Here is a 27095-nt window from a genome sequence, read left to right as displayed (position 1 = left end):
TAATTGTGTGTTTGGCTTTGAACATTGGAACATATGAATACAGATTTCATTTCTGTTTGCCTTTTAGGCTTCGTAATAAAAAAAAATGCAAAGGGCAGATATGACAAATAACTAAACATACAAAGAAATGATTGACATATTTAATCATTTTATACATGTAAAAAAAGGCTTGTAGATCTGCTATTTCCGCTATATTTGAAAATGTGTGAACATTTTTCAACATGGAAACGATTATGATGACTATGCAAAAATAATTGTGACTATCTCAAATACTTGCGATTAGAGGATTATGTAATAATTGTGACAGGCCTATGCCTTTCCTCAAGGTGTTCTTCCTCTCCTCCGTCTCATGCATTGGGTCACTCTTATTCATCTCAGACGTTCACCTCTGTCTTAAGTTTCTTTTATTTCATTGTTTAATCCTATCTATTTTTGTGTTGTCGTTCTTTTTTTATAGCATCAGATGGAGGAAGACGATGAGGATTTACAGCCCCAGGAAGACACCCGGTCTCCGTCACAACCTCAGCCCGAGGGGGGAGGAGGAGCCCAATCCCCGGGACAACAACCCCAACTCCAGGCCCAGGCTTCAGACGAGGCCTCCCCCGACAACGACGAGAACCGGGGAGAGACTCCGATGGAGGAGACCGCCGCCGACGCACAGAACCAGGAAGCGGAGGAGGATTGTCCCTCCCGTTCCCGACCGCCCGCCGCCAGGGCTCTGTGGAAACCCATACCCCAGATTCAGCCCCAGCCCGCAGCGGGGCAGTGGAAGCCGATTCCACCCCTGGAGCCCCAGGACAGTCCCGACGGTGGTGAACCGGCGACCGCCGGCTCTACCCGGAACCAGAGCTGTCAGACGGAAGAACAACCGCCGCAGAGCAGTCCTGGAGGTCATGGTCACAGTTTGGGTAAGACGGGATTGGAGTGTTTTGACTGTTTTAACCCATTTAGACCTGGCTTATAATGCATCCTGACCAGCACTTATAGTACTTCATAAAGCTTGTTAAAAGTTGTTCTGCTTAATTATAAACATTTATAACGCGCATTATAGTCGGTCTCTACTCTTAAGGCTGCACTATGTAACTTTCCTCTTCTACCCCGGATTTGAACCCGGTCTCCTGCGCAAGTGCTGACATATTTACCATTGAGCTAGTAGAGCCTGCCTGCCTGCTTGCTCAGGGGATACATTTAATCTTGACCTTCAGGTCAAAATTCATGTCAGATCCTGTGTCTAGGTGAGACATGACCTTTGACACGATCTAAACGTCTCAATAGAAGAGCAGGGAGACAAAATACACAACCACCCCAATTGTATAAGTTATATTGTATTAACATACTCTACCATATAGATAGGACAAAATTACATTCTATTCATGAGGAAAAAATTACATAGTGCCGCTTTAACTACAGGTTTTGTGTTGGTGATACAGTACATGTGACACCTTTCACCCGGTCACTCTTTCCTCTGTCCTTCTATAAGTCATTCCTTCCTGTTTTCAATCCCTTTTCCATCATTCCTGCCTTTCGTTATTCCTTCCGTTATTCCTTTCTTTTCCTTCCTTCCATATACTTCCTTCGTCATATTTCCGTCTTCTCTATTTATTTCCATACTTCTCTACTTCCTTTCATTCATCCTGCCCGCTTCGCCCTACCTAGAGAGAAGGAGGAAAGGTCTCTCACATGTTCTAAAAATAGACCTTCTAATTAGCTCGCATGCACCTGGCAAGTATTCATTAGTCTGAACACACGCACACGCACACGCACACGCACACACGCACACACACACACACACACACACACACACACACACACACACACACACACACACACACACACACACACTAGACAAAGTAGAGGAGAAAGGTGTGAATTTGTCAAAGCAGGAAGTCATATCGGACAGGGTTCAGGAAGTTGTTTCTAATTGGCTGTCAGAGTGGCAGCCTCTCTCGTCACCATGTCTGACAGAGCTACCTCGTTCTTTCTCTCTCTCTCTCTCTCTCTCTCTCTCTCTCTCTCTCTCTCTCTCTCTCTCTCTGTGTCATTCTCCACTTCCACACAAAGAGAAGTCCGTCCTCTGGTGGCTTACACTGAAAGACCACTCGCTCCGTTGATTCCTGCTCCTGGGGGTAAAGAAAGGAGTCATGCAGGCCCGCGTTCAACTGGTTAGTTAGTGTCAGCCCACCGCTCTGATTGGTTGACCTCTGACCCCGTTGAGGGGGTTGGTGAAACGGGTCAGGAATGGTAGGGGTCGGTGACCCCAAAGGACTAAAGCAGTAGGCCTCTGGGAGGGGGGAGGGGCATTTTTTGCCTTGCTTTCTCTATTCTATCCTCTCTCCCTTTCTCCCTCTCTCTCTATCTCACTCAACATTCGAATGCTGCGCATGTGTGACCTTCTTCTTCACTCATGTGTCTATTCATTAATCTCCGCCAGGCCGAAAAAGCAGCAGAGATTTATTGGTTTTGCTCCTGTGTGGGTGTTTGTCTGTCTGTGGCTAATCTCACAAACTACTACAGTGATCAACGTCAGAGCCCTTGGCACAAGAGAGGCCAAGAACCTCAAATCCAGATTTTTTTTCAAATCTGTCAGTGACTCAGTTGTCAGTTGTTGTGGTGAAGTAGAGTTGATCTCTTTGGTCAAGTTTATAAAGGTTGCCACGGCTGTACAGCACAGCACACCTATGACGCGCACGTGCGTGCCTGCCTGCGTGCCTGCCTGCGTGCGTGCGTGTGTGTGACTTGACAGGCAGCCGCGCCGAGGCAGGTGGGGGAAACTCTTTCTTATTGTCTTTCCATGCTTTGTTTGGTCGTATTCTGGTTCTTCAGGTCGTAAAATTGGGGCGTTTCGAGAATATTTAAGGGCGTGTTATTTAAATGGCGCTCGGTTTCAGCCGTCACATTTATCAAATGTACGCTAGGATTGGATGGGGGGGGGGGTCCAATGATTTGAGGTACAATTGTTCACTTTAAAAGATACATATCCAAACATTTTCACGATTAAAAAAGAAAATCAGATCTACTAGCTCATAGTCGGTGCCACGCTATGAGCTTGTAGATATGCATTTTTTGAGTGGTGCAACCGCTCCTATAAGAGGACCCATCCGTGGTGAAAGTTTTTCTTTCCGTCGTGAAAATTTGTCTTTCGCTGTGACGCCATGCTGTGGAAAACACGCCCATAGGCTAAGCTTTGCAGGACGTGCTGTGATTGGCTAGCGAGACACATGATGAAATTAACTTCAAACTTCGCAGACGCGCTGTGATTGGCTTGCGAGACGCATGATGAAATTAATAATAATGTAAAAAATGTAAGCACGTCACTTCGCACGACGTGCTGTGATTGGCTACCGAGATGCATGATGAAATGAATAACTCATAAATAGCACCGCTCACTTCACACTGGGTGTGATTTTTGGGCGGTGTAGCCGCCCCTATAAGTGGGGTTGGGACACCTCATTAGTACACCCTTCGCTGTACTGTGATTGGCTCATACATTAGTACACCCCTACATTAGTACACCCCTAGCTGTACTGTGATTGGCTGACTCTATTGGCTGACTCTATTCAGCACTGTGATTGGCTAGCGAGACACATGATGAAATTAATAACCTATAAATAGGACTATGCACTTAAAAATATATATATTTTTTAAAGTGAGCTTCCATCACTGTGATGACCACTGTGATGACCACACCGCCCACTTCACACTGGGTGTGATTTTTTTTAATAGCCAAGTAGCCTATAAAAGGTTAAAGTGGTTAAAATTATTGTGATGCTATACTAACACAATTTGCTGGGGACCCCCTGGAAACCCCCCAAGGACCCCTGGGGGTCCCCGGACCCCACTTTGAGAACCGATGCGCTAGACACCGCCCACTGTATACAGTGTTGGACGGGGTGATTTTTTACCACAGATCTCGGCTGTTTGTTTACATCGTCCCCTGACGTGCTTTGACATGATTGTCTCGGAGATTTGTGCCATGTCTGGCGACAGACACATGGACAACTTGTGTGCTATCTCTCTCTCCATTAATTCATCAGCCATCTGGTTCTGTTTGTAGTAGCTCAGAGCGGGATTACAGAGGTTTGTACCTCCTAACGTCCTCAGACGAGCTTTCTTCAAAACTCTATGGTATGTCGCAGGTTGTGTAAATAAGATATAAATCACAAGTGCATTGAGTGTCTGACCAGTCACACGCGATATTTGCATTTGGACAGTGGTGGAAAAAGTACTCCCAATTTTTAATTAAGTAAAAGTATCAATACTGCAATGTAGAAATTCTGTGTTACAAGTAAAAGTCCAGAATTCAAAATGTGCTTAAGTAAAAGCACAAAAGCATCAAAATGTACTTAAAGTACCAAAAGTAAAAGTACTCATTATGCAGTGTCCCATCTCAAGTTTTCAAATGTATAAAAAATCTTTTGAAAATAGCAGATACAAGCTCACAATAATGAGCTTGTAGATCGGCTATTTTCAAATGACCGAAATGTCTATAGGGCTGAAGTGGTTAATGCATGTTTTGTAACAATAATCAAAATCTACAAAGTGACTAGTAACTAAAGTTTTCAAATAATTGTAGTGGAGTAAAAGTACAATATTTGCCTCTGAGATGTAGTGGGGTAGAAGTAAAAGTACTGAACATTGGAAATACTCAAGTAAAGGACAAATACCTCATAATTGTACTTAAGTACAGTACTTGAGTAAATGTACGTAGTTACTTTCCACCACTGAATTTGGATAGTTAAAAATGTTTGAGGTGCAAGAACTGCTGAAGCAAACTTCGGCAAGACAATGAGTCAGTTTGTTTGCTCTGCAGTGACATCATTTTGTTCTTATTGACCTGCTGAAGCTGAACATAGTTTAACTTCCTTTGGAATAGGGCATGCTACTGGCTTTAGTGTCATCCCAGATGAAATGTCCACATCGAAAAGGAAATGTAGCAAAAATAATTGCTACATTCGGTCATTCACTAACACGGGGGAAAAGAACGGCCATCCACACCATCGTAGGCTATGCGAAATTTCTGTCTTGGCTGGTGGTGCTAAGATGATGCTTGAAATTAATCTGTAAGCACCTACCAAATAAAGGGCTGGTCATTGTTTGTGTTAACAGAAACGGCTACATTTTACTGGAGGAAATACTGGGGCAGTTTAACAGGGTTCATGTGTGTTTAAGCACAGTGAATCAATCACTAGTAGCCTATCTACCAGTCCCATGTGCAGACAGTTTTGTGAAAAATGTCTGTAGATGTTATCATCTCGCTTTGAAGAATTGCCAACCCATGTTGGCAGAATGTTGTCCTCTTCTGCCAAGTCAAGACCGGCTCCTTTCCTTTTTTTACTCATTTTGTTTGTTTTCCTCTCGAGATAAAACATTGCCCTGCCATACTTTGATGTAGATCGTACTTTTGTCTCACGAGGTGACAAGCAAACACAATTCAGCTCACACAGTCTGATGAGGTGGATAATCCTAAATTTACAGTTTGTGACATGGGCGGGGTTCAATCCCCGGCCAAGTCCTACCAAACACTATAAAAATGGTACCCAAGGCCTCCCTGCTTGGCACTTAGCATCAAGGGTTGGGTGGGGGTAAGTCCCTGCAACATTCTAGCGCAGGGGTGGGCAACTTTGATGATGGAGAGGGCCACTATATTTCCACACTCACTCCAGAGGGCCACATTGCATATACTGTCGGGCAGACTGGATCACTATTATATCACTATCACACAGACACCTCTTATCTCCGTATTCTAACCATTCTAGCCATTCTATGTCACACAAAAGTAGCAATAATAGCCGATCTATGCATTTAAATGCATAAATAAATGCATTTAGTTGTTTGTTTGTTTATTAAGGATCCCCATTAGTCTACACCTTAGTGGAGACTATTCTTCCTGGGGTCCAGGCAAAATCATCACAATACAAATCATAAAATGCAGTACAATATAATCAATGTTAGTGAACAAAAACACAAACTTAGAGAACAGCATTTATATTAACAATACATTTTTTTATTAAAAACAGAACAAAACAGGTTTGTCTGTCCGAAAATACCGAAAATAATAACCTAATCTAATTTCCTTTTTGATTATTGCTTCCTTAAGTTTCTTTTTGAAACCAAATGTATTTCTTGTTAGAGTCAAATATGGGGGGAGCACATTCCAGTATGCCATGGCTCTGTACATTACTGTTTTCTTAAGTGCATTTCTGGGCAGAGGTAAAGTAAAGTGACCATTTGATGCCTGTCTAGTATTATAACCATGTCTTTCATTTGCAGGTAATAGCTGTAAAAACAAACAAAAGGGTTTCTGTGAGGAATACACATTCTTTAAAAACAGAATAAGGCTGCATGCCAGTCTTTTATCAGTTATACTTATGTTAACTTTATGAACTTAAATACAAATACATTGGACATAAAAAGAGACAATAGAATTGTAATACTAGTCATTCAGCTACTAATATAGACTGAAGTAATTAAAGCGGGTCATCGTTGCATGTTTGGAATTGGAACAGCTGAAATCAATAATATATCTGCATTCCGATATTAACCTGCGAGCCGCATTAAGTGAAGGTGGGGGCCGCATGTGGCCCCCGGGCCGCTAGGTGCCCATGTATTTACTAGCGTCTGGTCATGTCCAGGGGGTGTACTTGTACATCATGTGACATACTAGCATCATGTTGTCCAGGGGGTGTACTTGTACACGACACCAAGCTGCCGCATGCTACAGAAACAGGAGATAAGCTCCTGAACTATGGGAGTGTGACGATCAAACATGCGTGAATACGTGAGAGTGAGAAAAAGTGTGAAACAAGGGATTTTAAAGTATCTGAAAGCAATTTAAAATGCCTGCAGTTGCCCCTTATTGTGTGTGTGTGTGTGTGTGTGTGTGTGTGTGTGTGTGTGTGTGTGTGTGTGTGTGTGTGTGTGTGTGTGTGTGTGTGTGTGTGTGTGTGTGTGTGTGTGTGTGTGTGTGTGTGTGTGTGTGTGTGTGTGTGTGTGTGTGTGTGTGTGTGTGCGTGCGCGCGTCTTAGATGTTATTGTCTCATGAGCTCAAAGCAATATACTTTTGTTTGATCCCTTATATCTCTGGGTATTACACAAACACACAATGCTTCACTGTCACTCATTTTATGCACATATTGACTATGAAAATGAACCTATGCTCTCTTTCTCTCTCTTTGTCTATATGTCTCTTTCTCTTTATCTCTGTCTCATTATGGTTGTTTATACATTGTTACCATTTTATTTTTATTTTTTTAACTTGATCTGCATTTCTGTGTGTGTGTGTGTGTGTGTGTGCGTGCGTGCTTGTAGGTTACTGTATAGAACCTGGGGACCCTCCGCTGTTTCAGCAACCTCTACAGACCTCCAAATCGGGAATCCAACAGATTATAGAGTGCTTCCGCTCAGGTACAAAGCGCGCGCGCGCGCGCGCGCGTGTGTGTGTGTGTGTGTGTGTGTGTGTGTGTGTGTGTGTGTGTGTGTGTGTGTGTGTGTGTGTGTGTGTGTGTGTGTGTGTGTGTGTGTGTGTGTGTGTGTGTGTGTGTGTGTGTGTGTGTGTGTGTGTGTGTGTGTGTGTGTGTGTGTGTGTGTGTGCATGCGTGAGTGTGCGTGCGTGTGTGTGTGTGTGAGAGAGAAGGGTAGAGGGATAAAGATATTCTATCTTGAATGGGAAGTGGCCATACCATTAACAGAAAATAAAGCACAGAAAAGAACGCAAACATAACAGATTCTGCCATATAGATTTCTTTTTTTACTGGTGCACAATTCTTTTCCTACCTATTTCCCCTACTGACAGTGATGTTCTTGTTACACCAATGTTAGTGACCTTATTGATTTCTGTTGCGCGAGAGAACGTCTGTCACAAGATATAATAAAACATTAAGTAATATATTTTCCCCCATTTTACATACTAGGCCTAGTTTTTCTACTTGTTTGTGTTCATTTATGTGATACAAGTGTGATTTTGGGGTCTGTTTCGACATTCATTGACAGTGAATAGAATCACTACCTCTGCTTTCAAACTGATGGAAGACAGAAGCAACAGATAAGGATTATTGATTATTGAGTTTATTTAGGATCCCCATTAGCTGTTGCACATGGCAACAGCTATTCTTCCTGGGGTCCACACAGAACAATATACAAGCACAACAAGCAAAAAAGTTTACAGAGAAAATGTACGTTAAAATTAAACTCATATCATGGCCAGGTAGCTTTATAACCCCCTAATCTACCAACTACATGAACCCTAGCGTCGAGATTCAGGACATGTCATAAACGGTGAACATTTGGCGAAAACAGTACCATAGGTAAAACTACTCATTCGGCAGAAGGTCCCATTTCACAAGTTTTCAAATTTCTAAAATGTATTAAAATATTTTGAAAAACGCAGATCTACAAGCTCACAACACGTCGCACCGCGACACGTTGTGAGCTTGTACATCTGCTGTTTTCAAATAGCCAAAGTTAGAAGTAGAAGTAAAAGTATAGAAAACTGGAAATATTCCAGGAAAGTAAAAGTACCTCAAAATTGTATTTAAATACAGAACTTGAGTACATGTACTTAGTTACTATTTTACACCACTGCAATCTCTACAGGAAGCTGTGTGAGCATGCTTTGCTCTGGTGTTGTCCTAGATTGCACAGCACACTTCTGTTTTTGGGTGTGTGAGCGTGTGTGTCCTGTGTGTGTGTGTGTGTGTGTGTGTGTGTGTGTGTGTGTGTGTTGTCCTACATAGCACAATGCATGTGTGTGTGTGCATGACTCAGACATCCAAATGCTCATAGAACGTGTGTCGTAATTGTATCTTTGTGTGTGTGTGGGGGGGTGGCCGATGAATCAGACGGCATCGACCGAGTGTTCGAACAGTGAATGGCTTCGTGTAACAATACGGTTGTTGACAGTCGAGGCCGCTGAGATGATGACGAACGATGACCATTATGCGTCATGAAACATAAGAATGGCCGCTATCCTTCAGCATTTGAATCGTATGCACGGTAAAGGTTACCGCTGGCGTTTTATCACATTTGGATCCACAGACGTAATCCGTCATTGTCAAAACATCGTCAAGTGAAATACATCTAAAACAATACTTTATAAAGGCAAGATCAATATTTGGGGGAGTCTGACTGCAGACCAGAAACACACAAAACATGTCTAAAAGACAAACATCGCACAGCATTAAAGTAGACATACCTTCTTCATGTCAGATGTGTATTAACTCCACATCTTTACTTTTGCACTTTTGTAACTTCACCCAGTGGCAAACTTTCACCGGCGGAATTACGTCTACTTCAATGCAGCGCCGCATTTGTCTCGTCTAATATTTTCCCTATTCACACGAGAACGATCGTTCAATATCTCATCCGCATTTCTGACAAAGATGGATCACGTCGATGGAGCCAGATGTAGACGTAGACGAACACGGGCTGTTGTCCTTGAACCAGATTTATTTTTGGCGCTCGTAACTTCACCGGTTCCCTGCTACAGTCTGTACACAGTAAAATCCTCAGTGATGATTTATCCATTTGTAACTCAGAGAGTATACAAATGTTACCTAATGGACCCTCACGGGTTGTACTCTCCGAGTAAAATGAACTCTGTGGATTTTACGGTGTAGTTGAGATGTTTGGCGGTAATGCTGTGTTCTGGTGTGAGCCACTGTATACTTTATGAATATGAAAATCAACTTGCTGTTTTTCATCTGTCTCCCCAAGACAAATTCATATAATTAACTTCTCTCTGCTTACTTCCTGTCTTATTCTCTTCTCTATCTCTCTTCCCTCTGTTTCCTCGCCCCCCTCTCTGTCTCTGTCTCTGTCTCTGTCTCTGTCTCTGTCTCTGTCTCTGTCTCTGTCTCTGTCTCTGTCTCTGTCTCTGTCTCTGTCTCTCTCTGTCTCTGTCTCTGTCTCTGTCTCTCTCTCTGCTAGGTACCAGTGAATTGAAACACATGTTGCTGTGGGAAGTCGACACCATATTTGAGTGTAAGCTGTGTCGCAGTTTGTTTCGAGGCCTGCCCAACCTCATCACACACAAAGAGTACTACTGTCTGCGCAGAATGCCTGAACCTGATGGTGAGCGTGCACAACACACACACACACACACACACACACACACACACACACACACACACACACACACACACACACACACACACACACACACACACACACACACACACACACACACACACACACACACACACACACACACACACACACACACACACACACACGTTTGTGTTACTATACCATACTTGTGAGGACATCAAATGGAAGTTCCCAGTTGCCACGACATCATTTGGATTCCATAGCAGCCAGATTAAAGATTATTTTTAGTGGTCAAACTAGCATTAGAATAGATTAAAGAGCGTTTATTAGTTAAGTGTTTTATCTCATAAAAGCGTTAAAGCCTCAACCTGCAATTTCTTCATCTGAAACGGCTATACCGTATGTAGAACAGCAAGACACGCTCTGTTTCATTATGAAACAGAGCTCTAGTGTGGGGGTTTCATGGTGTTCATCACAAATCACAGATTAGAACTTGGCCTGACAAACATTTTCAGTCGTGAGATTGTATGTAGCTTTAAAGGAGAATTCCGGACTACGTTTTTCTTACCTTTTAATATATATTATTATATCCTAGGATGAGTGGTACAGTAGAACAATTGAGTCCACCGCAGCCAGCTAAAAACTTGAGCGGACGGTCCATGCGTAGACACACACACACACACACACACACACACACACACACACACACACACACACACACACACACACACACACACACACACACACACACACACACACACACACACACACACACACACACACACACACACAGTGTATTGCGCTCACTTCCACATTGAACATGTCTCTCGCGTAGTTGTCCTGTAGTTCACTTTCTACTGTGCTGTCTGTGAGGAAACACTTTGATCATCCACTGTGTCTTTGATGTACAGTACCTCTCATTACCCCTCTCTCTCTCTCTCTCTCTTTCCTCTTTACACAAGTAATGATACTTACTCTACTTCTCCTCTTCTTGCACTATCATCACGTTCCATCCCTTATTCGGTTTTGAGAAAAATATAGCTTACAGGCGCCCGCAGATCAAAAAGTATCTGCTCAGATTCCTTCACCTTAACCGATTCAAACCGGGAACACATCTGTGTAACCACTTTAACCATTATTTTATACTTTGGCTATTGAAAAATAGCAGATATACAAGCTCATAGCGCGTCACCGCTATGAGCTTCTTATATCTGCTTTTTTATTTTTTTATCATGAACATTTGTGCGAATATGTGAATATATATTTTTAAGGGGAACATTTTGAACTCAAATCTGTGCTTCTGGGGGGTCCCTGAACAACATATTTTGAGATGGGGTCCGCGGCCAAATACATATAATTTTGGGTGGTCCTTGACATGAAAAAAGTTTGGGAACCACTGATTATAGCAACATACGTTTTTTTCTAAAAACTGTTAGGATTTAGAAGAGATTTGTAGAATCCCATTCCTCCAGAAGCAAAGATTTGAGTTACAAATGTTCGCTTTAAAAAATATATATTCAAAGATTTGCATAAAAATTCATGATAAAAAAAAAAAAGCTGATCTACAAGCTCATAGCGCGGCACTTGGTTATGAGCTTGTATATCTGCTATTTTTGAATAGCCAAAGAAATCTAAAAATGACACACAGATGCGTTACCCGGTCTTAATGGGTTAACGATCACAGGAAAAACAAAGAGCGTCATTTTTCATAAGAAATGTTTTGTTTTCTGCACCATCGATCTGGGCAAAATTGTTTTACGAATCGCCAACTTAATTTCCCCCACAAGCCGCAGAGCATAACAAATAGTTGGAGGTTGTATCTGTTATTAGTTTTGATGAATGGTCTTATCGGTTTCCATCTCCGCTCGGGGGGTTGGATAATGGGTTTGTGTATTAAAGCCAATCAAGAAGTTGTTTCTTTTTCGAGTAACAAAGCAGAGGGTCTCTTCTCTGTTTGAAGTCATTTCTTAATAAGGTCAAATCTAATTCTATAATAATGTGTTAGTAGTGTAGTGTTAATAGTGTGTTAGTGTATTAATTCATAGCATCATAATGGGTTTTCTCTTGCAGTTTTGTAAGCAAAATGTTGTCAGGTACAGAAGATACTGAAGCCAAAAAAGTTTAAGAACCGCTGTTCTATACTTTATGTCTCTGTACTCCTTCCTGCCAAGGACCCCCAAATGATACTGTATTTGGCCGCAGACCCCATCTGAATATATTTTATACATCCAAGATATGCGTAAAAAAAAAAACAGGTTGTTTTGAAGATAGCAGATCTTCATGCTCACAACGCGCTGCGATGCAACACACTCTGAGCTTGTTGATCAGCTATTTTCAAATAGCCAATGCATATAGGGTTTAAAGTGGTTAAACTGATTTTGATACTATATGAATGAACACATTTTTACTAGGGACCCCCGTACCCCACTTTGAGAACCACTGTTTTACGCCATTGGTTCTCAACATCAGGTCCGGGGACCACCTTACGGGTCTGTAACTCTGAGAATTGGTTCCTTTTGTACATTGGCAGAGGATTTTACATTGTAGATTGGAGTCCCGGAGATAACTGTCCTGTAATGTATTGTCGACTGTCATGTTTTTTTTGGACCCCAGGAAGATTAGCTGTTGTTATGCACCAGCTAATGGGGATCCTAATAAACTCAATAAAAAGGGGTTCTGTGGCCTTTGAAATGAATTGAGAATCACTGTTTTACGTGTCTGTCCTTCAGTTGATGATGTGTTTTCTCTAATGTCCCCGTCCTACAGGCGACGACAGGCAGAGTGTGGCCATCAGGGACCTGCTAGAGGCCATCTATCCCAGGAAGGACAGACCAGACCATGTGGTGCGACTAGAACCCATCGAGACCAGTACCAAGGCTGTGTTCCAGTACCTCAGCACCGAAGACGAGCTCAACAGATACCCAGCACACACAGCCAGGTACCGGTAGAACACGCTCACACATGCACACATACTGTATGCGTGCATTTCCAATTGTCTATACTTTTACTTCTACTCCACTACATCTCAGAGGCAAATATTGTACTTTTACTCCACTAGAATGATTTGAAAACTTTAATTACTTGTTACTTAGTAGATTTTTATATTTTTACTCAAGTACATTTTGAATTCCGGTTTACTTGTAACAGAGTATTTCTACATTGCAGTATATTGATACTTTTACTTAAGTAAAACATTTCAGTACTTGTTCCACCACTGATGGAGAGGACAGCAATGGATTTTGTGACATCTATCCTTCATCTTGTCAGTAACAGACAGAGTCCGGTGGCGTGGGAACTAGAGGAGGGGGGCTCGGGGGAGACCCAGCAGCAGAGTCAGCAGGGGGCCTCCGAGGGCCCCAGCAGCTCCTTCGAGTCCCAGAGCTACAGCCAGGCCAAGAGGAGACGAGAGGCCCCCGAAGAGGAGGCCCCCGAGGAGCCCATGCAGGCTGAAGAGGATGGCTCCACGAGTGGGGTGGGTGGATGGATGGATGAATGGGTGGGTGGGTGGGTGGGTCTGTACTAGAATAAACAGTGGCGTGCAGTGGTGTAAAGTAACTAAGTACATTTACTCAAGTACTGTACTTAAGTACAATTTTGAGGTATTTTTATTTTGCTAGAGTATTTCCAATTGTCTATACTTTTACATCTACTCCACTACACCTCAGAGGCAAATATTGTACTTTTACTCCGCTACATTTTTTTGTAAAATTTAGCTACTAGTTACTTACTTGCAGATATACATTATAAAACATACATTAACCACTTTAGCCCTATTTTATACCTAGGCTATTTGAAAATAGCCGATCTACAAGCTTGTAGATCTGCCATTTTCAAACATTTTAGTACTTTTACCTTTGGTACTTTAAGTACATTTTGATACCAATACTTTTGTACTTTTACTGAAGTAAATTTTGAATTCCGGACTTTTACTTGTAACAGAGTACTTCTACATTGCAGTATTGATACTTTTACTCAAGTAAAACATTTGAGTACTTTTTCCACCACTGGTGGCGTGCACAGCCAATTTCATTGAGGTATCGTGCATAGCATTATCATTAGATTCCAAACAATGAACAACTCTCCACACCCCAAGGCTAAATGGAAATACCGCATCATGGTCGTACGTCTCCGCCAACCAATTGTTGTTTACATCAGTGTGACTGTCTTTAATAGTAATTAAGAGTTTTACCAATGAACATGACATGATAACAGACCAATGAACATGTTTTGTGAGGTCACAGTAACCTTTGACCCTTGACTAAGCTACTTCTAATCAGTTCATCCTTGAGTCTAAGTGGACATTTGTGCTAAATGTCCTGAAATCCTCTCAATGCATTCCTGAGATATATCACATTCACAATGTTGGGACGGACAGACAAGCCAAAAACATACGGAAGGCATAAAAATGTCACTCGCTTTGGAGTAAATACATCAGCTTAATGGGAACCCTGCAGTTTTTCTTTGGTTTTATAGAGCAGGAAATGTGTGGAAGCTATAAATGTGTGTGCAGGTGACACACACACACACACACACACACACACACACACACACACACACACACACACACACACACACACACACACACACACACACACACACACACACACACACATTCAGTAATTGGTTAGAACTGCCATGTTGAGATGAGAAGCAAGCAAAATGTTTTGCACTTAAATGACTCATGAAAATAAACCGCTCTCTCTCTCTCTCTCTCTCTCTCTCTGTGTGTCTCTCTATATCTATCTCTCTGTCTCTCTCCCCAGGTAGAGGATGTAACCATCTCCTGCTGTCTGTGTGGGAAGGACTTTAACTCGCGACGCAGCATCAGGCGTCACTGTCGCAAGGAGCACCAGACCAAACTAGAGGAGCTTCGAAAGTTCACAGAGACACGCACTGTCCCCACCAGCCTGCTGTCCCTCGTCAAAGGTTCATATCTGGCTACAATCTGTTTTTCTACTGTATTAAAAGTTATTGAAGCTAACGTTTGCTACAAGCTATATGTGGTGGCCATGGTGCAAGGAGGATAATCAACTCCTAGCCATGCACTTGTTGAACAATAATGCTCTCTACAGATCAACTAGTTGTCCACAAGATGCATTATCTTTCAGTAACCGCACGACTCATTGTTGTATGTCTCTTACTTACAGTATTCACCTTATTCCTGGCCAGGCTCACCATTTCAGCTCTAAAGATGGTGGATATTGTAGCCACTAGAGGCGAAATGGTACACACATGGTATACAAATGGTATACAAATGGGGGCACCGCCTGGCGGCAGATCTCACAAACGTCCAACACACTCTCGCAAGAGTGTGTTGCTTGGACAGAAAAAGCTCGATAAGAAAGTAGATTTTCTCCTGGTTTGTTTCTGTAAAAAAAAAGCCCTTTTAGTGTCAGAATGTTGGGGAAATTGTGTGGTTTGTGGCGATTGGGTCCAATAGTTAAGTTGCCATGGGGCTAAAGAATGTTCACGTTCACTCTCCCATTGGAATTAATAGACTCCAACCTACGTCCGGTCTCCTAAAGTTACCTACCTACGTCACGCAAATACAGGAAGTAAACCGCAGAAGGCGGGTCTTGCTTGCCTATTTGTCTTGGATTACACCTGCATGCTACTATTGCAAAATTTACCAGATTTGAATGAAGCAGCAAGAGGGCAATGGCGCCGTCCTGGAGAAGGGCCAAGAATAAGGCGAATAGAGTTGCTCTATTTGCACGACTAAAACAGATTTGTAGGACAAAGTCATTTGATAATCTGTATGATAAGGAGTGGTTTCCAATCTAGCTGCTGATTAATACAATTAGGTTTATAAACCACTTAACCCCATATACATTGTTGTTGGGGTCCCCCACGGCTCTATACTTGGCCCCCAAATTGTTTCCCTCTACACCAAATCTATTCGTTGAAAATAGCCGCTTTACAAGCACACAACGTATTGACTATATAACGTGTGACTATTTTTGCCTACTCTTTGCTTATTTTCACATAATGTTCGCCTGTTATGACATGCCCAGAATAGGTACGCAAGGGTTCAAATTGTTAAAGTAATGTATCGTAATTTGTTAACTCTTAAAATAAGAAAAAGAGAAGTTGTGTGCATGACTTTAGCATGACTAGAAATTGTAACTCTTATCATAATTCTTTTATCCGCAGGTCGTCCGAGGACCCTGACCACGCCCACCGGTAAGTCCTGCCCCGTCTGTTACAAGAACTTCGCCACCAAGGCCAACGTGCGACGGCATTTTGACGAGGTGCACCGCGGCCTGCGCAGGGACACCATCACCCCCGAGATCGCCACGCGCCCCGGACAGCTCCTCACCTTGGAGGCCACGCCCCCCAAGAAGGATGCCAGTGCCAACCCGTCCCCCACCAGATGCACCACCCCCAAGACCACCACGCCCATCAGCTCTAAAGGAACGCCGCCGAGCCAAAACAAAGGCTCCAACACTGCCACAGCCACAGCTACAGCTACAGCTACGGCTCAGTACAACCTGACCACCTGTCGCTGTCTGCTCTGTAAGAGGACCTACAGCTCGCAGGTTGGTATTACAGGCCGACCGTTGCCAGAGGTTTGGGTTCGTTTCCGATTTTGGAGAGTCCCAGACCACCAATGTTTTGACCGATATTTAGTAAAAAAAAAGTTCACATTTGAAAACTTAAAGTTTATTTAAGTTTCTATTTGAGAACATTGAACTTATATAAGCAAACAAAGAAATACAAATAAACACAAATAAATTAACTCATTCAGTGCCAATGACGTCGCGTTTTCATAAGCCCAGAGTGCCAATGACGTCGCTGACGTCATGAAAAAACTAATTGTAATTATTATTATTATTATTATTTTTATTTTTTTAATGTTCAGAACCCAAGATATGATGATTTGAAGATTTGCTGCTCCATTCACTTCTTGTTTAACTTCTTACTGAAAATGGCTGTATCTCGGCTCCTAAGCACTTTTTTTTTACAATGTATTTTTGGCTCTGGCACTCAGAGCCAAACTGCCAGAAATAAGTCAGGCACTGAATGAGTTTTAAGATAATGTAAGTAATGTAAGTATACATGTATATTAAACTTATTTGAAAACATTTGACTTTAATCATACAATGAACAAACTAAATATAGAATACACTAATGCTAAGCTTTATTTCAATCACTTATGCCCAATAAAAAAATAAAAATAAAAATGATGGCCGATATATCTGCCAAAACCAAAATTTTGGTCGGGCTCTAGTTGGTATTAGCTTCAACTAACATCACCTGAAGCAGCTCCAGGCTGTGTACAACCTGCTGCCTCCTGTCTTATGTGTAAAGGCCTGTCTCATGTGTATATTTTTAAGTCTGTTTCAAACGATGTTACCATCACTGCTCACACTTCCATCCTTTACGTTGGCATGGGTGTTAACAAATACTTCCACAGGAGGGCAGTCAAGAGTAAACATTTTCTTTTACAGTCAAAGAGGTCATAATAATGTACCTTGTAACAAATAACTATTCTGTAATTCCTGTGTCCGGGCCAAGTGACATCATATATATTTTTAAACGTCCTCACCAACTCGCACAACCTCTCCCCAAAACGTCCTCCATATCGTCGTGTCTTGCTTAAACTAGATGTGGTTGATCGCTTGAACTAGCTGTAGTTCAAGCGATCGTAGGGGCTACACTGCTCCCATGGCTGGATGAGGATTTATTTGTACACATGGATTCGGGTGACGTCAAAGCCCATTTGTGTATCTCTAGCACAGGGACAGATGAAATGAAGGCAGAGAGCAGACATAAGGCTCCATCCGTATCCATACACCTACTTAACGCTGAGTATAAATGGGCCTTAAGAGGAACTGCAGCTCTCAGGCTGCTCTACTAGAGTGAGCCGTTTTATCTGTTGATGTTGAAGTATTTATTAAACTAACGGCCCAGCCTCCGCTGAGTCACCAGCCTCTTCCTGGCTGCCGTGATGAATGGTAAATGGCACATTTATATAGCGCCCTTTTTCTTTTGCTAATCTGCTCCTCGGGAGCAGTTAGGGGTGAAGTGTCTTGCTCAAGGGCACTTAGGAAACGGATCGAACCGGGAACTTTTTATTTCCAAGCAGCCGCTCTAACTCCTCAGCCACTGCCGCCTTTGATGAGACTGGCTTCGATACATTTGACCCCTGGGGTGATGAACGATGAAAAAAACCTTCCTTTTCAAACTTGTACATCATACACTGAAACATGTCTTTATGTTTTGTGTCAAGGCATTAATGGATGTATTTTTCCGGTGCATTTCAGGTGATGCTGAAGAGACACATGGGCATCGTGCACAAGATGTACAACCTAAAGAATGGCAGTACTGTTGCCACGACAACCTCCGCGTCAACCTCCGCGACAACCTCCTCGCCCCCGCCCAACAACAGCAGCAGTGCGAGTGGCGAGGGTATCCGGGTGAAGCAGGAAGTGGAGGAGTCCTCGGACGACAACGATGACGAAGAAGAGGAAGAAGAGGAAGAGGAGGAGGACACGGAAAGCAGCTCGTCCGCCTCGGCGTCCCCGAGCGACCGTGCCGACACGCCACCGAGGAAGGGGGCGGCGCCCACTTCCCCGGCGCCGGCGCCAGCCGCAGCAGCGCCAGCGACCAAAGGGGTGAAAGTGAAGATGGAGGAGCAGCCGCCGCCGAGCCCCAAGTCCTCGACGGCGTCCTCATCGGCGTCTGCCTCGTCCCCCCCGCCGCCCCGTACCAACAAAGCCCCCAAGCTGTCGGTGGGCTTCGACTTCAAGCAGCTCTTCTGCAAGCTGTGCAAGCGGCAGTTTAGCTCCCGGCAGAACCTCACCAAGCACATCGAGCTGCACACGGACGGCACCGACATCTTCATCAAGTTTTACCGCTGCCCGCTCTGCCGCTACGAGTCGCGGCGGAAGCGCGACGTCCTGCGCCACGTCACCGTGGTCCACAAGAAGTCGTCGAGCTACTTGGCCAAGATCATGCCCAACCTGGAGAGCCGGGCGGTGAAGCGCTCTGCCGAGTCAGTGCTCAACAACTCCAGCCTCGCCAAGAAGATCTCCACGGCCGTGGCAGACGCCACGAGCGGCGGAAGCGGTGCCAAGAAGGAGGTGAACGGACGCAACGCCTCCTCCTCCTCAGGTCCGCCCTCCCCTCCCTCGCCGCCTGTCACCCGCAAGCAGGACCAAAAGTCTTCGTCGTCGTCGGGTGCGACCTCCTCCGGGGCGGCCCCGACCACCACCACCACCGCCACCACCTCCTCCTCCTCTTCCTCCTCGACTGCTCAGTCTTCATCCAAAACGTCGGCGGCGTTCGCCCCGTCGCCCCCTGTCACCAGGAAGCAGGAGAGACAGCAGCGGCAGCGCTCCTCCAGCCCGCCGCTGACCCGACGCAGCGACAAATTCACCCACCTGCGGCAGCACGACGCGCCTCCGTCGTCATCGTCAGCTCACACACGTCGCAGCGAGGCCGAGAGTGGCGTGGCGGAGTCCAACTCCTCCGAGGTGAAGGTCACCAAGAACTTCTCGCTCCACGCCTGCGATCAGTGTGGACGAGCCTTCGCCAAGAAGGTACGTACCAATGGGCGCTTCCCCATTCCACTCTGTGTTCATTTAACTCAGAAGGTTTTATTATAACTCTAGAGGGTGTACAAATGTAACCAAATTGACCATTACATTTGGTAACATTTGTTGATTTAAATCAATTCACATTAATTACAATTGCATTCGATTATATTCAATAGAATTGTTCCACGTAATTGTAATTATATGTAATTCTTCTCTTTTCAAAAACAATATACAATAAAAAGAGAATAACTCACAAATACAACGGGCATGTTTTAGGCATGTTTAACAGAAACATTAATATAAACAATTTTCTAAATATTTTTTTTTATAGAATATTATTCATAGCATACAATACAGATTTATTTCATGAATATGTATACATCCTAGATTTACATTTATAGATTATTTGTCCTCAAAGACGATGAGAAAAGGAATTGCCCCGATGGGTGAAATGATATACTCTGTCCGTATTACACTCACCAACATCTTTTGTGTGTGTGTGTGTGTGTGTGTGTGTGTGTGTGTGTGTGTGTGTGTGTGTGTGTGTGTGTGTGTGTGTGTGTGTGTGTGTGTGTGTGTGTGTGTGTGTGTGTGTGTGTGTGTGTGTGTGTGTGTGTGTGTGTGTGTGTGTGTGTGTGTGTGTGTGTTAGCTGTACCTGGAGTCTCATAAGCGTAGCCACCGTAACGCTGCAGCTGCTACAGAGAACAGGAGGAAAGGAATCAACACCCGATCGAAATCACTGCTCTGGTGAAGATGCCACACTGTGAGTATAATACACACACACACACACACACACACACACACACACACACACACACACACACACACACACACACACACACACACACACACACAAACAGCTATCACAAGTCTCCTCTCTCCTGTTGAAGAATGTCTGTTTCTGCATGTGACAGTAAATGTCTAAACCTTCTCTTCTGCCTGTGCCTAATCTCTCACTCTCTCGCTCTCTCGCTCTCTGTCTCTCTCTCTCGCTCTCTCTAACAATAATGTGTTTGTGTTAATGTCCGTGTGCGTGCGTGTGTTTGCACGTGTGTTTGTCCATCTGTGGTATTGTTCCCTTAGAGTAGAAACCACAATCAGTCAATTTACATAAACGTGCGTGTTTAACACATCCACCGCCAGAGGTTAATCTCATAATAATGTACTCACCTGCCAAGGTGTTTTTGTTGTTTTTTTGTTTTTTTCATGTCGCCATAGATCTTGTTAAAATCCTTAAGATTGAGCCGTGAACGGTCTGTTTACGTCCGCGAGATCTCCCTGTATCTCCCAGTGAAGACCGCATGTCAAACGGACTTCCATGACTGTAGTTAGAGCGGATTACGTTAAACAGTGAAATGCGAGGAGAAAAAACTACAGGAAGAGAATTGAGTTTCAGTTTCGTCTGTAGAATGGGAGCGGGCGTGATCGTCGAAACCGGATCCCAAATAATTCTATTTCCTGTCATCAAACCGGAAACGGAAGTGGATCAAAAAAATTCCGAAAGTGCACCCGGACCGCGCATGCGCGAAAAGACCGCAGCCCGTAGGACTACGGGCTCGGCGCTTAACCGTTGGATTTAACGGCCCGTAGAACTACGGGCCCGGCGGTAAAGGTGTTAACTGCTTACTCTAATGAGCTTTGGTCAGTATTCATAGTACACTCAGATTACCCCTTACACTCTACAATAAATAAATAAAGAAAAATCCAGCATGTTATTGTGTACAAATGGAACCATAAAGGTCCATTTGGTTCATTCGTAGTTACAGATGGATAAATTAAGACGATTTTAGTTTGAAACGTATTAAACTTGAACGAAAATCATCGTTTTATATAGTAGAGCAAGAGCTCGATGTACTGTCAGTACTGTATATCAACTTCTCATTCTTCTCTCTTTATGTCATCTTGTGTATTCATCTTGTTCTCTCTCTCTCTCTCTCTCTCTCTCTCTCTCTCTCTCTCTCTCTCTCTCTCTCTGCCTCTCTCTTTATGTCATTATCTTTCTGTGTATTTTCTCTTGTCGTCCGTCTTCTCTCTCTCTCGCTCTCTCCTTGTATATCTTCCTGTTTTTGTTTTGGTCTGCTGCGCTCTGTATCTGTTCTTTCCGCCCCTTCTTTCTCGTCATCTCTCTTTCTGTATCTCAGTTCTGTCTTTTGTTCTCTCTTTTTATTTTGTGCCGCCCTCTTGTCTCTCTTGTTCTTTTTCTCTGACACTCTTTTGTACTCCTGCCTTCATCTCTCTCTCTCTCTCTCTCTCTCTGTCTCTCTCTCTCTCTCTCTCTCTCTCTCTCTCTCTCTCTCTCTCTCTCTCTCTCTCTCTCTCTCTCTCTGTCCCTATCTCACACACACACACACACACACACACACACACACACACACACACACACACACACACACACACACACACACACACACACACACACACACACACACACACACACAGAGAACCGCGATCACTTACATACTTCATTATTTTGTTCTCTTTACCCCCTCATCAATCTCTCCCTCTCTCTCTGCAGTCTAAACCGGAGATAAAGAGCGAGCGAGCCACTAATGAAGATGAAGAGGAGGATGAGAACCCTGAACTGGAACGACACCGATGAAAAGAAAAACTAAACAAGAATGAGAAGAAACAAAAACAAACGATGGAGTCTGATTGAATGAGTGAAACCAGAGAATTTTTTTTCTTTCATAAAGGACCAAATATGTTGTCGGAATAAGACCTATTTTTGGGAGGTTGAGATACTCATGGAAAATCAACTGAACCATTGTTGGAGGCTTGCATTTGATGCTTGCTGTAGTACACAAACTGGCCTGTTGGTGGCGCTTCTGTATATTTTGAGCAGTGACTACTAGTGAAAGTACTACACTCACTGCTACTACTGTAAAGGTAGATTCTTACACATACGACTAGTTTGTACTTTGCTCTTGGTAAAAGATGGGTGGATTGTGTGTGTGTGTGTGTGTGTGTGTGTGTGTGTGTGTGCGTGTGTGCGCGTGCGCGCGTGTGTGTGCGCGTGTGTGTGTGTGTGTAAGAGAGAAAGAACTGGATTGTTGCACCTATTGTGTATCACACCTAAAACGCAGAGGAGCTTTTGGAGACTATCAATCATAATTTGTTGGAGAGCACAGGCTTTGCTATTAACTCTATATTTTCTAACTCCCCTAAAAGCTGTAGGGTAGGAAATGGCGACAATAGCAGGAAGATCCGTAATTACATTTACACAAATCAATTCATTTGTCGTACCTGCTTTGATCCTTATGGACGTCCATATTGTAGCCGGTGCATTACAACGCTAACCTGGTAGCAGGGAACGGCTTACTCATTGGCAAAGCTATCATGTGTTAGCAGTTCAAGGCTCAGCAGTTCTTTTCATTTTATAATCAATTGACTGCACACAGTGCACAGATGGCCAACAGTGATTAGGTTGACATAGCTAATATTATAACAGGCCAAGACAAACTCTGAGATTTACTCATTGATTAAAAAACATTGATTACAAAACAAAAACTTAGATGAACTGAATATTCAGCAATTTTTTTCTGCTTAGCCCAGCATCATTGTGCGTATCTTTATATGTACCTGCGTGGCCTTGTGTCCATTAAGAAAAACTTTGTGAGAATAGGGGCACTGTTTTAGAATCAGGACCAAGTCACAAGTTAAGGTCCCATGAGTAGGCTAAATTGTGTTCACCATTCAGCTGTTACTGGCACAGATCTAAACTTGTTATGGCTAATCCAAGGTGGTCAGGTAATAGATTTTCCTAAAGCAAATACACTGAATCAGCCTCGTTGTTAGACCCTACAAGGCTGTCCACTTATATTATAATTCATTTAGCGTCAGTGGTGATAACCTTGGTCTCTTTAGTTCCATATTTCCCCAAACTGTCCATATCCCACCCCTAATTAAACGTCACAAGGCAAACCCAAAAATGCTCCGACAAAGGGCTCTGACAGTGAAAAATATAATAGTTGCAGGGAATAATTAATTTGAGTTTAATCTGTGAAAAGTAATTGTAACAGCCCATGCCTTTGGGGAAAACATGCCCATGTGGCCTACTTTTTTTAGTTTCCTAAAGTTATGTGTATACATTTTTAAGATCATAAATTATTAACAAGGCAGTGCTTTGCTGTCCTACGGAGCCAAGGAGCATGTGTGACGTAAGAGCAAAATGGCTGCTGTGTCAATATTATTGCCAGTAAAATGTAGAAAAACGACTTTCATAAAAACATATTGTTAACACAGAAGTGGGCAGTTTATAATTAGTGGAATTTATAATTAAGTTGAATTTAATGGTTGCCACTGTGCTTGCTCTATTTCGGTATGCTCGGTGTATGGACTGATGAAGGCCTGGTCTTATCATCTAATATTGTGGCAGATCTATTTAATTTGGCCACCGACTCTGTTTTCAGATGAGGAGCCAGAGCAAAAAATCTTTGTAATTTTTTTATTCAAGCAGACTGTGTCTGTATGCTGTCAGTCTTGTCATTAAGACTGACAACAAATACGTTTTGTTGCTGGATAAATTGAGCAATAGAAAATGAGACAAGACTTGAGTGTGACTCTTTTAACCACTTAAACCCTAGCGTCCCTATTCCTTGGTGGACATCCTGCAACAATAGCCAATCTACAAGCTCACAACGTGTCACAACGTGTCACATTGTGAGCTTGTAGGTCTGCTATTTTTGGCAAAGATATTTGTCCTGGGGGGGGACTCCCATTAAGTGGAAATGGTCTGACATCTAAAACCCTAGTTATGACATGGCTGGCCTTTAAACTTTAGTTACAGTTTGTTTTTATACATTTGTTAGGCAGTGTAGGACAACCTGTAGGAAATATTGTATAACATCACAATAGTTAGGTTCATTAGCTAATCTTTAGCTACCGGAAAATGTGATATTTTCATTGCGCAGTGTTTGAGCAACATAATATGATTACGGTGATCATTATTCTATCGATATTCTTTTGAGGAGGTTTGGAGGTGGAGGATTCAGCTTCAGGATTTTGCCAATGTCATCTATAGAAAATCCATGATTTGAATATTTATATTAAATGCTGCACCATGTACAATCATCCATTTAAGTGGTGTTCTTTTAATTACAAAAAACTTGAGTTTTACCCTCATCTATAGAATATGAATTCTTTAGATTCCTCCCCACACACATTTCTGTGTTGTCACTGCTGTTGTATGCTACTGACTCACGTACCAGTGAGGAGCCCCCACCACCGGGAGGGCATAGAGCCTTCGTCCTACTCCTTCCGCCCAACACTCCCTGCTGACAGGTACCGCCCAAGCCTGTAGGATTAGGTGCAGTGACAAATATCACCCTCCCCGCCTGGCGTCCTTCCCCCAAACATGGGCCAATTGTGTTTGTGTAGACGTTCGACAAAGCGGGTTCACTACTATTTAGACTCCTAACCTAAATGCTGTATCAGCCATTTGTTTAGACAGTTTTAGTATTCATTAAGAAAAACTTAACTGTAGAAAAGTGTTTTACATTTTGTGAATGACTGCTGTGCTTTGCTATCCATAGCTATATGACAAGTTTATCATTTGGACTCACCTAACCTAAAAGCTGCTTCACTTAGCATCGTCAATTGTATTATTTTGCTCCGATAGCATTCAGGATAAACTGTGCTATTGCACTCCAGAGACTTATGCTCAATTTATACTCTGTCCTACAATGGTGTCGCATGCCCAGAAAAACTGCCAATCTCCAAGCTAACAACGCAGAGCGATGCAATGCGTTTTGAGCTTGTAGATCGGTTATTTTTGGAGTTTGAATCAGGCTTTCATTTATACTTTGTTGTATGGCTGTGTGGTACAAAAAATATGACATATCTCAAACTAAAATAGAAAGTGTTGATGTGTGTCCAGCTGAAAGTATGTTATTTGTGTCTGAACGGCCGTGTGCCAAAGTATGAATTAGTCACTACCATGGAAATTGTAGTTGTTTTTGTTTATTTACTGGAAGATTATTTTATTTTTTTGAGAGAGAGATAGAGAGAGTTGAGAGCTAGTTTACAGCAACAAGGCCTCGATGGTAGTCTGTGAAACACTGGCATATGGAAAAGAGAGAACACAATAGTGAGCTTTTTTATTTTATTGTTTTGATAGACCAAATGTACCCTTGTCTTCTCGTTCAATCAGAAAGCCATGAAACAAAACAGAAAAAAATGAAATATTGACCAAAATTTATTTTCCTAACTGAAAACAAAAATGCTTGTGTGTTGAGGTCTTGGGGGAGAAAAACTTGTATATATTGATTTATCCTATACAAACAGTATAAATGATAGATATAACCGCAAATTACAAAAAAGAAAAATGCATAGTTTTGAATCCTGCGTTAGTTATTTGACTGTATTTTACTGTCGGTTGACTCATATGCTTCAAACCTCTGTCTGACCAGCTGCAGTACTATGACGTCTTCGTTCAGTAGCGACTAAAGTTTACTCTGTTGTATTTGTCATCTTTTATTTTATTCTTTTTGAAGGAGGAAAGTGTTTACCTTTAGAGGTATATGTCAAAAAGGACAGGAGACGAGAAAAAACGTGAGATTCTTTAGTATGACCTTTTGTTGATGTTTGTTTTAATCTCTGTCATTTTCTTCCCTTTGTTAATATTCACACTCTCGTTCAGTTCACCTTGTAGAGGACAACAGAAGAGAGTTATTAGAGAAGACTTTTCAGTTGAATGTAAAACCAACCACTTAAAATAAATGAATCCTTTCCTGCAGGGAAATATTGTGCAGTGTTTTATTAATTTATTAATTTAATTTATCCTCAGACGTGAGTCACACTGCTGTCAGTCATCTTTGTTTACTGTGTGTGAAAGAAGGGGAGTGGAATGACAATTTCTTTCTTCACAAATTCATCTTTTGAGACAGGCCTGTTCCATTTCTCTGCAGTATTTCCAGGGGAATATTTTGTTATTGCAATAAATCTACAGGAATTTGTCTGGTTGTATTTGGTGCTGAGATATATCGGCAACTTGCAGAGATTCACTGTGTATATAGCCACACACATACAGTACAGGAACACAATCTCACTGAACTCAAACACTGTCTTTTTGTTTGAGTTTGTTTGAGAAACCGGCTTTACTTATAAACAAGACCTAATAGGTACGTACACAACCATGCACTGCCAGACACACAAAAACTATCCAAAGTATACACACTACATCTAAAAATAGCAAAAACCTCGTCAGAAAATGGAAGTTTGCCACCTTTGTCATAGAGGTGAATCAACAGCCAAGTTCATCTGTTTAACTCAATCGGTTGTTCAAAACCTTTAAGATCCCCTAATGTGTCGACGCAGAGTTAAATTTACTCAAAATAGGGATGTCAGAGTTTTGATTGATTGATTGAAATTTTTATTAGGCAAAATAATGTAAAACAACACAGTTACATTTATAATGCTTTTGTCTAAAAGGTCCGGCCAAAAAAGTCCTTGCGGACTTGTTTCCGTTGGGGTCCTTGAGTTAATTTCATAGACATATATAGTAGCAACCA

General features: G+C 42.6%; 1 protein-coding gene across 2 annotated transcripts in view; it reads left to right on the top strand.

The window, feature by feature from the left end:
• znf800b (zinc finger protein 800b) overlaps positions 1-26540 on the top strand; it is a 58466-nt gene extending 31926 nt beyond the window's left edge. For both annotated transcript variants that reach the window (XM_080421615.1, XM_080421614.1), the window contains exons 3-12: positions 458-908; positions 7309-7404; positions 9925-10068; positions 12811-12982; positions 13312-13516; positions 14808-14970; positions 16198-16583; positions 18312-19589; positions 20237-20350; positions 22103-26540. In XM_080421615.1, the coding sequence (XP_080277741.1) occupies positions 458-908; positions 7309-7404; positions 9925-10068; positions 12811-12982; positions 13312-13516; positions 14808-14970; positions 16198-16583; positions 18312-19589; positions 20237-20338 (2997 nt within the window). In that variant the 3' untranslated portion in view covers positions 20339-20350; positions 22103-26540. The remainder of the gene's footprint in view (positions 1-457; positions 909-7308; positions 7405-9924; positions 10069-12810; positions 12983-13311; positions 13517-14807; positions 14971-16197; positions 16584-18311; positions 19590-20236; positions 20351-22102) is intronic.
• The last annotated feature ends 555 nt before the right edge of the window (positions 26541-27095 follow it).

The sequence above is a fragment of the Gymnoscopelus braueri genome (genome assembly GCF_963280865.1).
Source record: "Gymnoscopelus braueri genome assembly, chromosome: 23".
Lineage (NCBI taxonomy): Eukaryota > Metazoa > Chordata > Actinopteri > Myctophiformes > Myctophidae > Gymnoscopelus > Gymnoscopelus braueri.
This window is presented reverse-complemented; position numbering and strand designations above follow the sequence as displayed.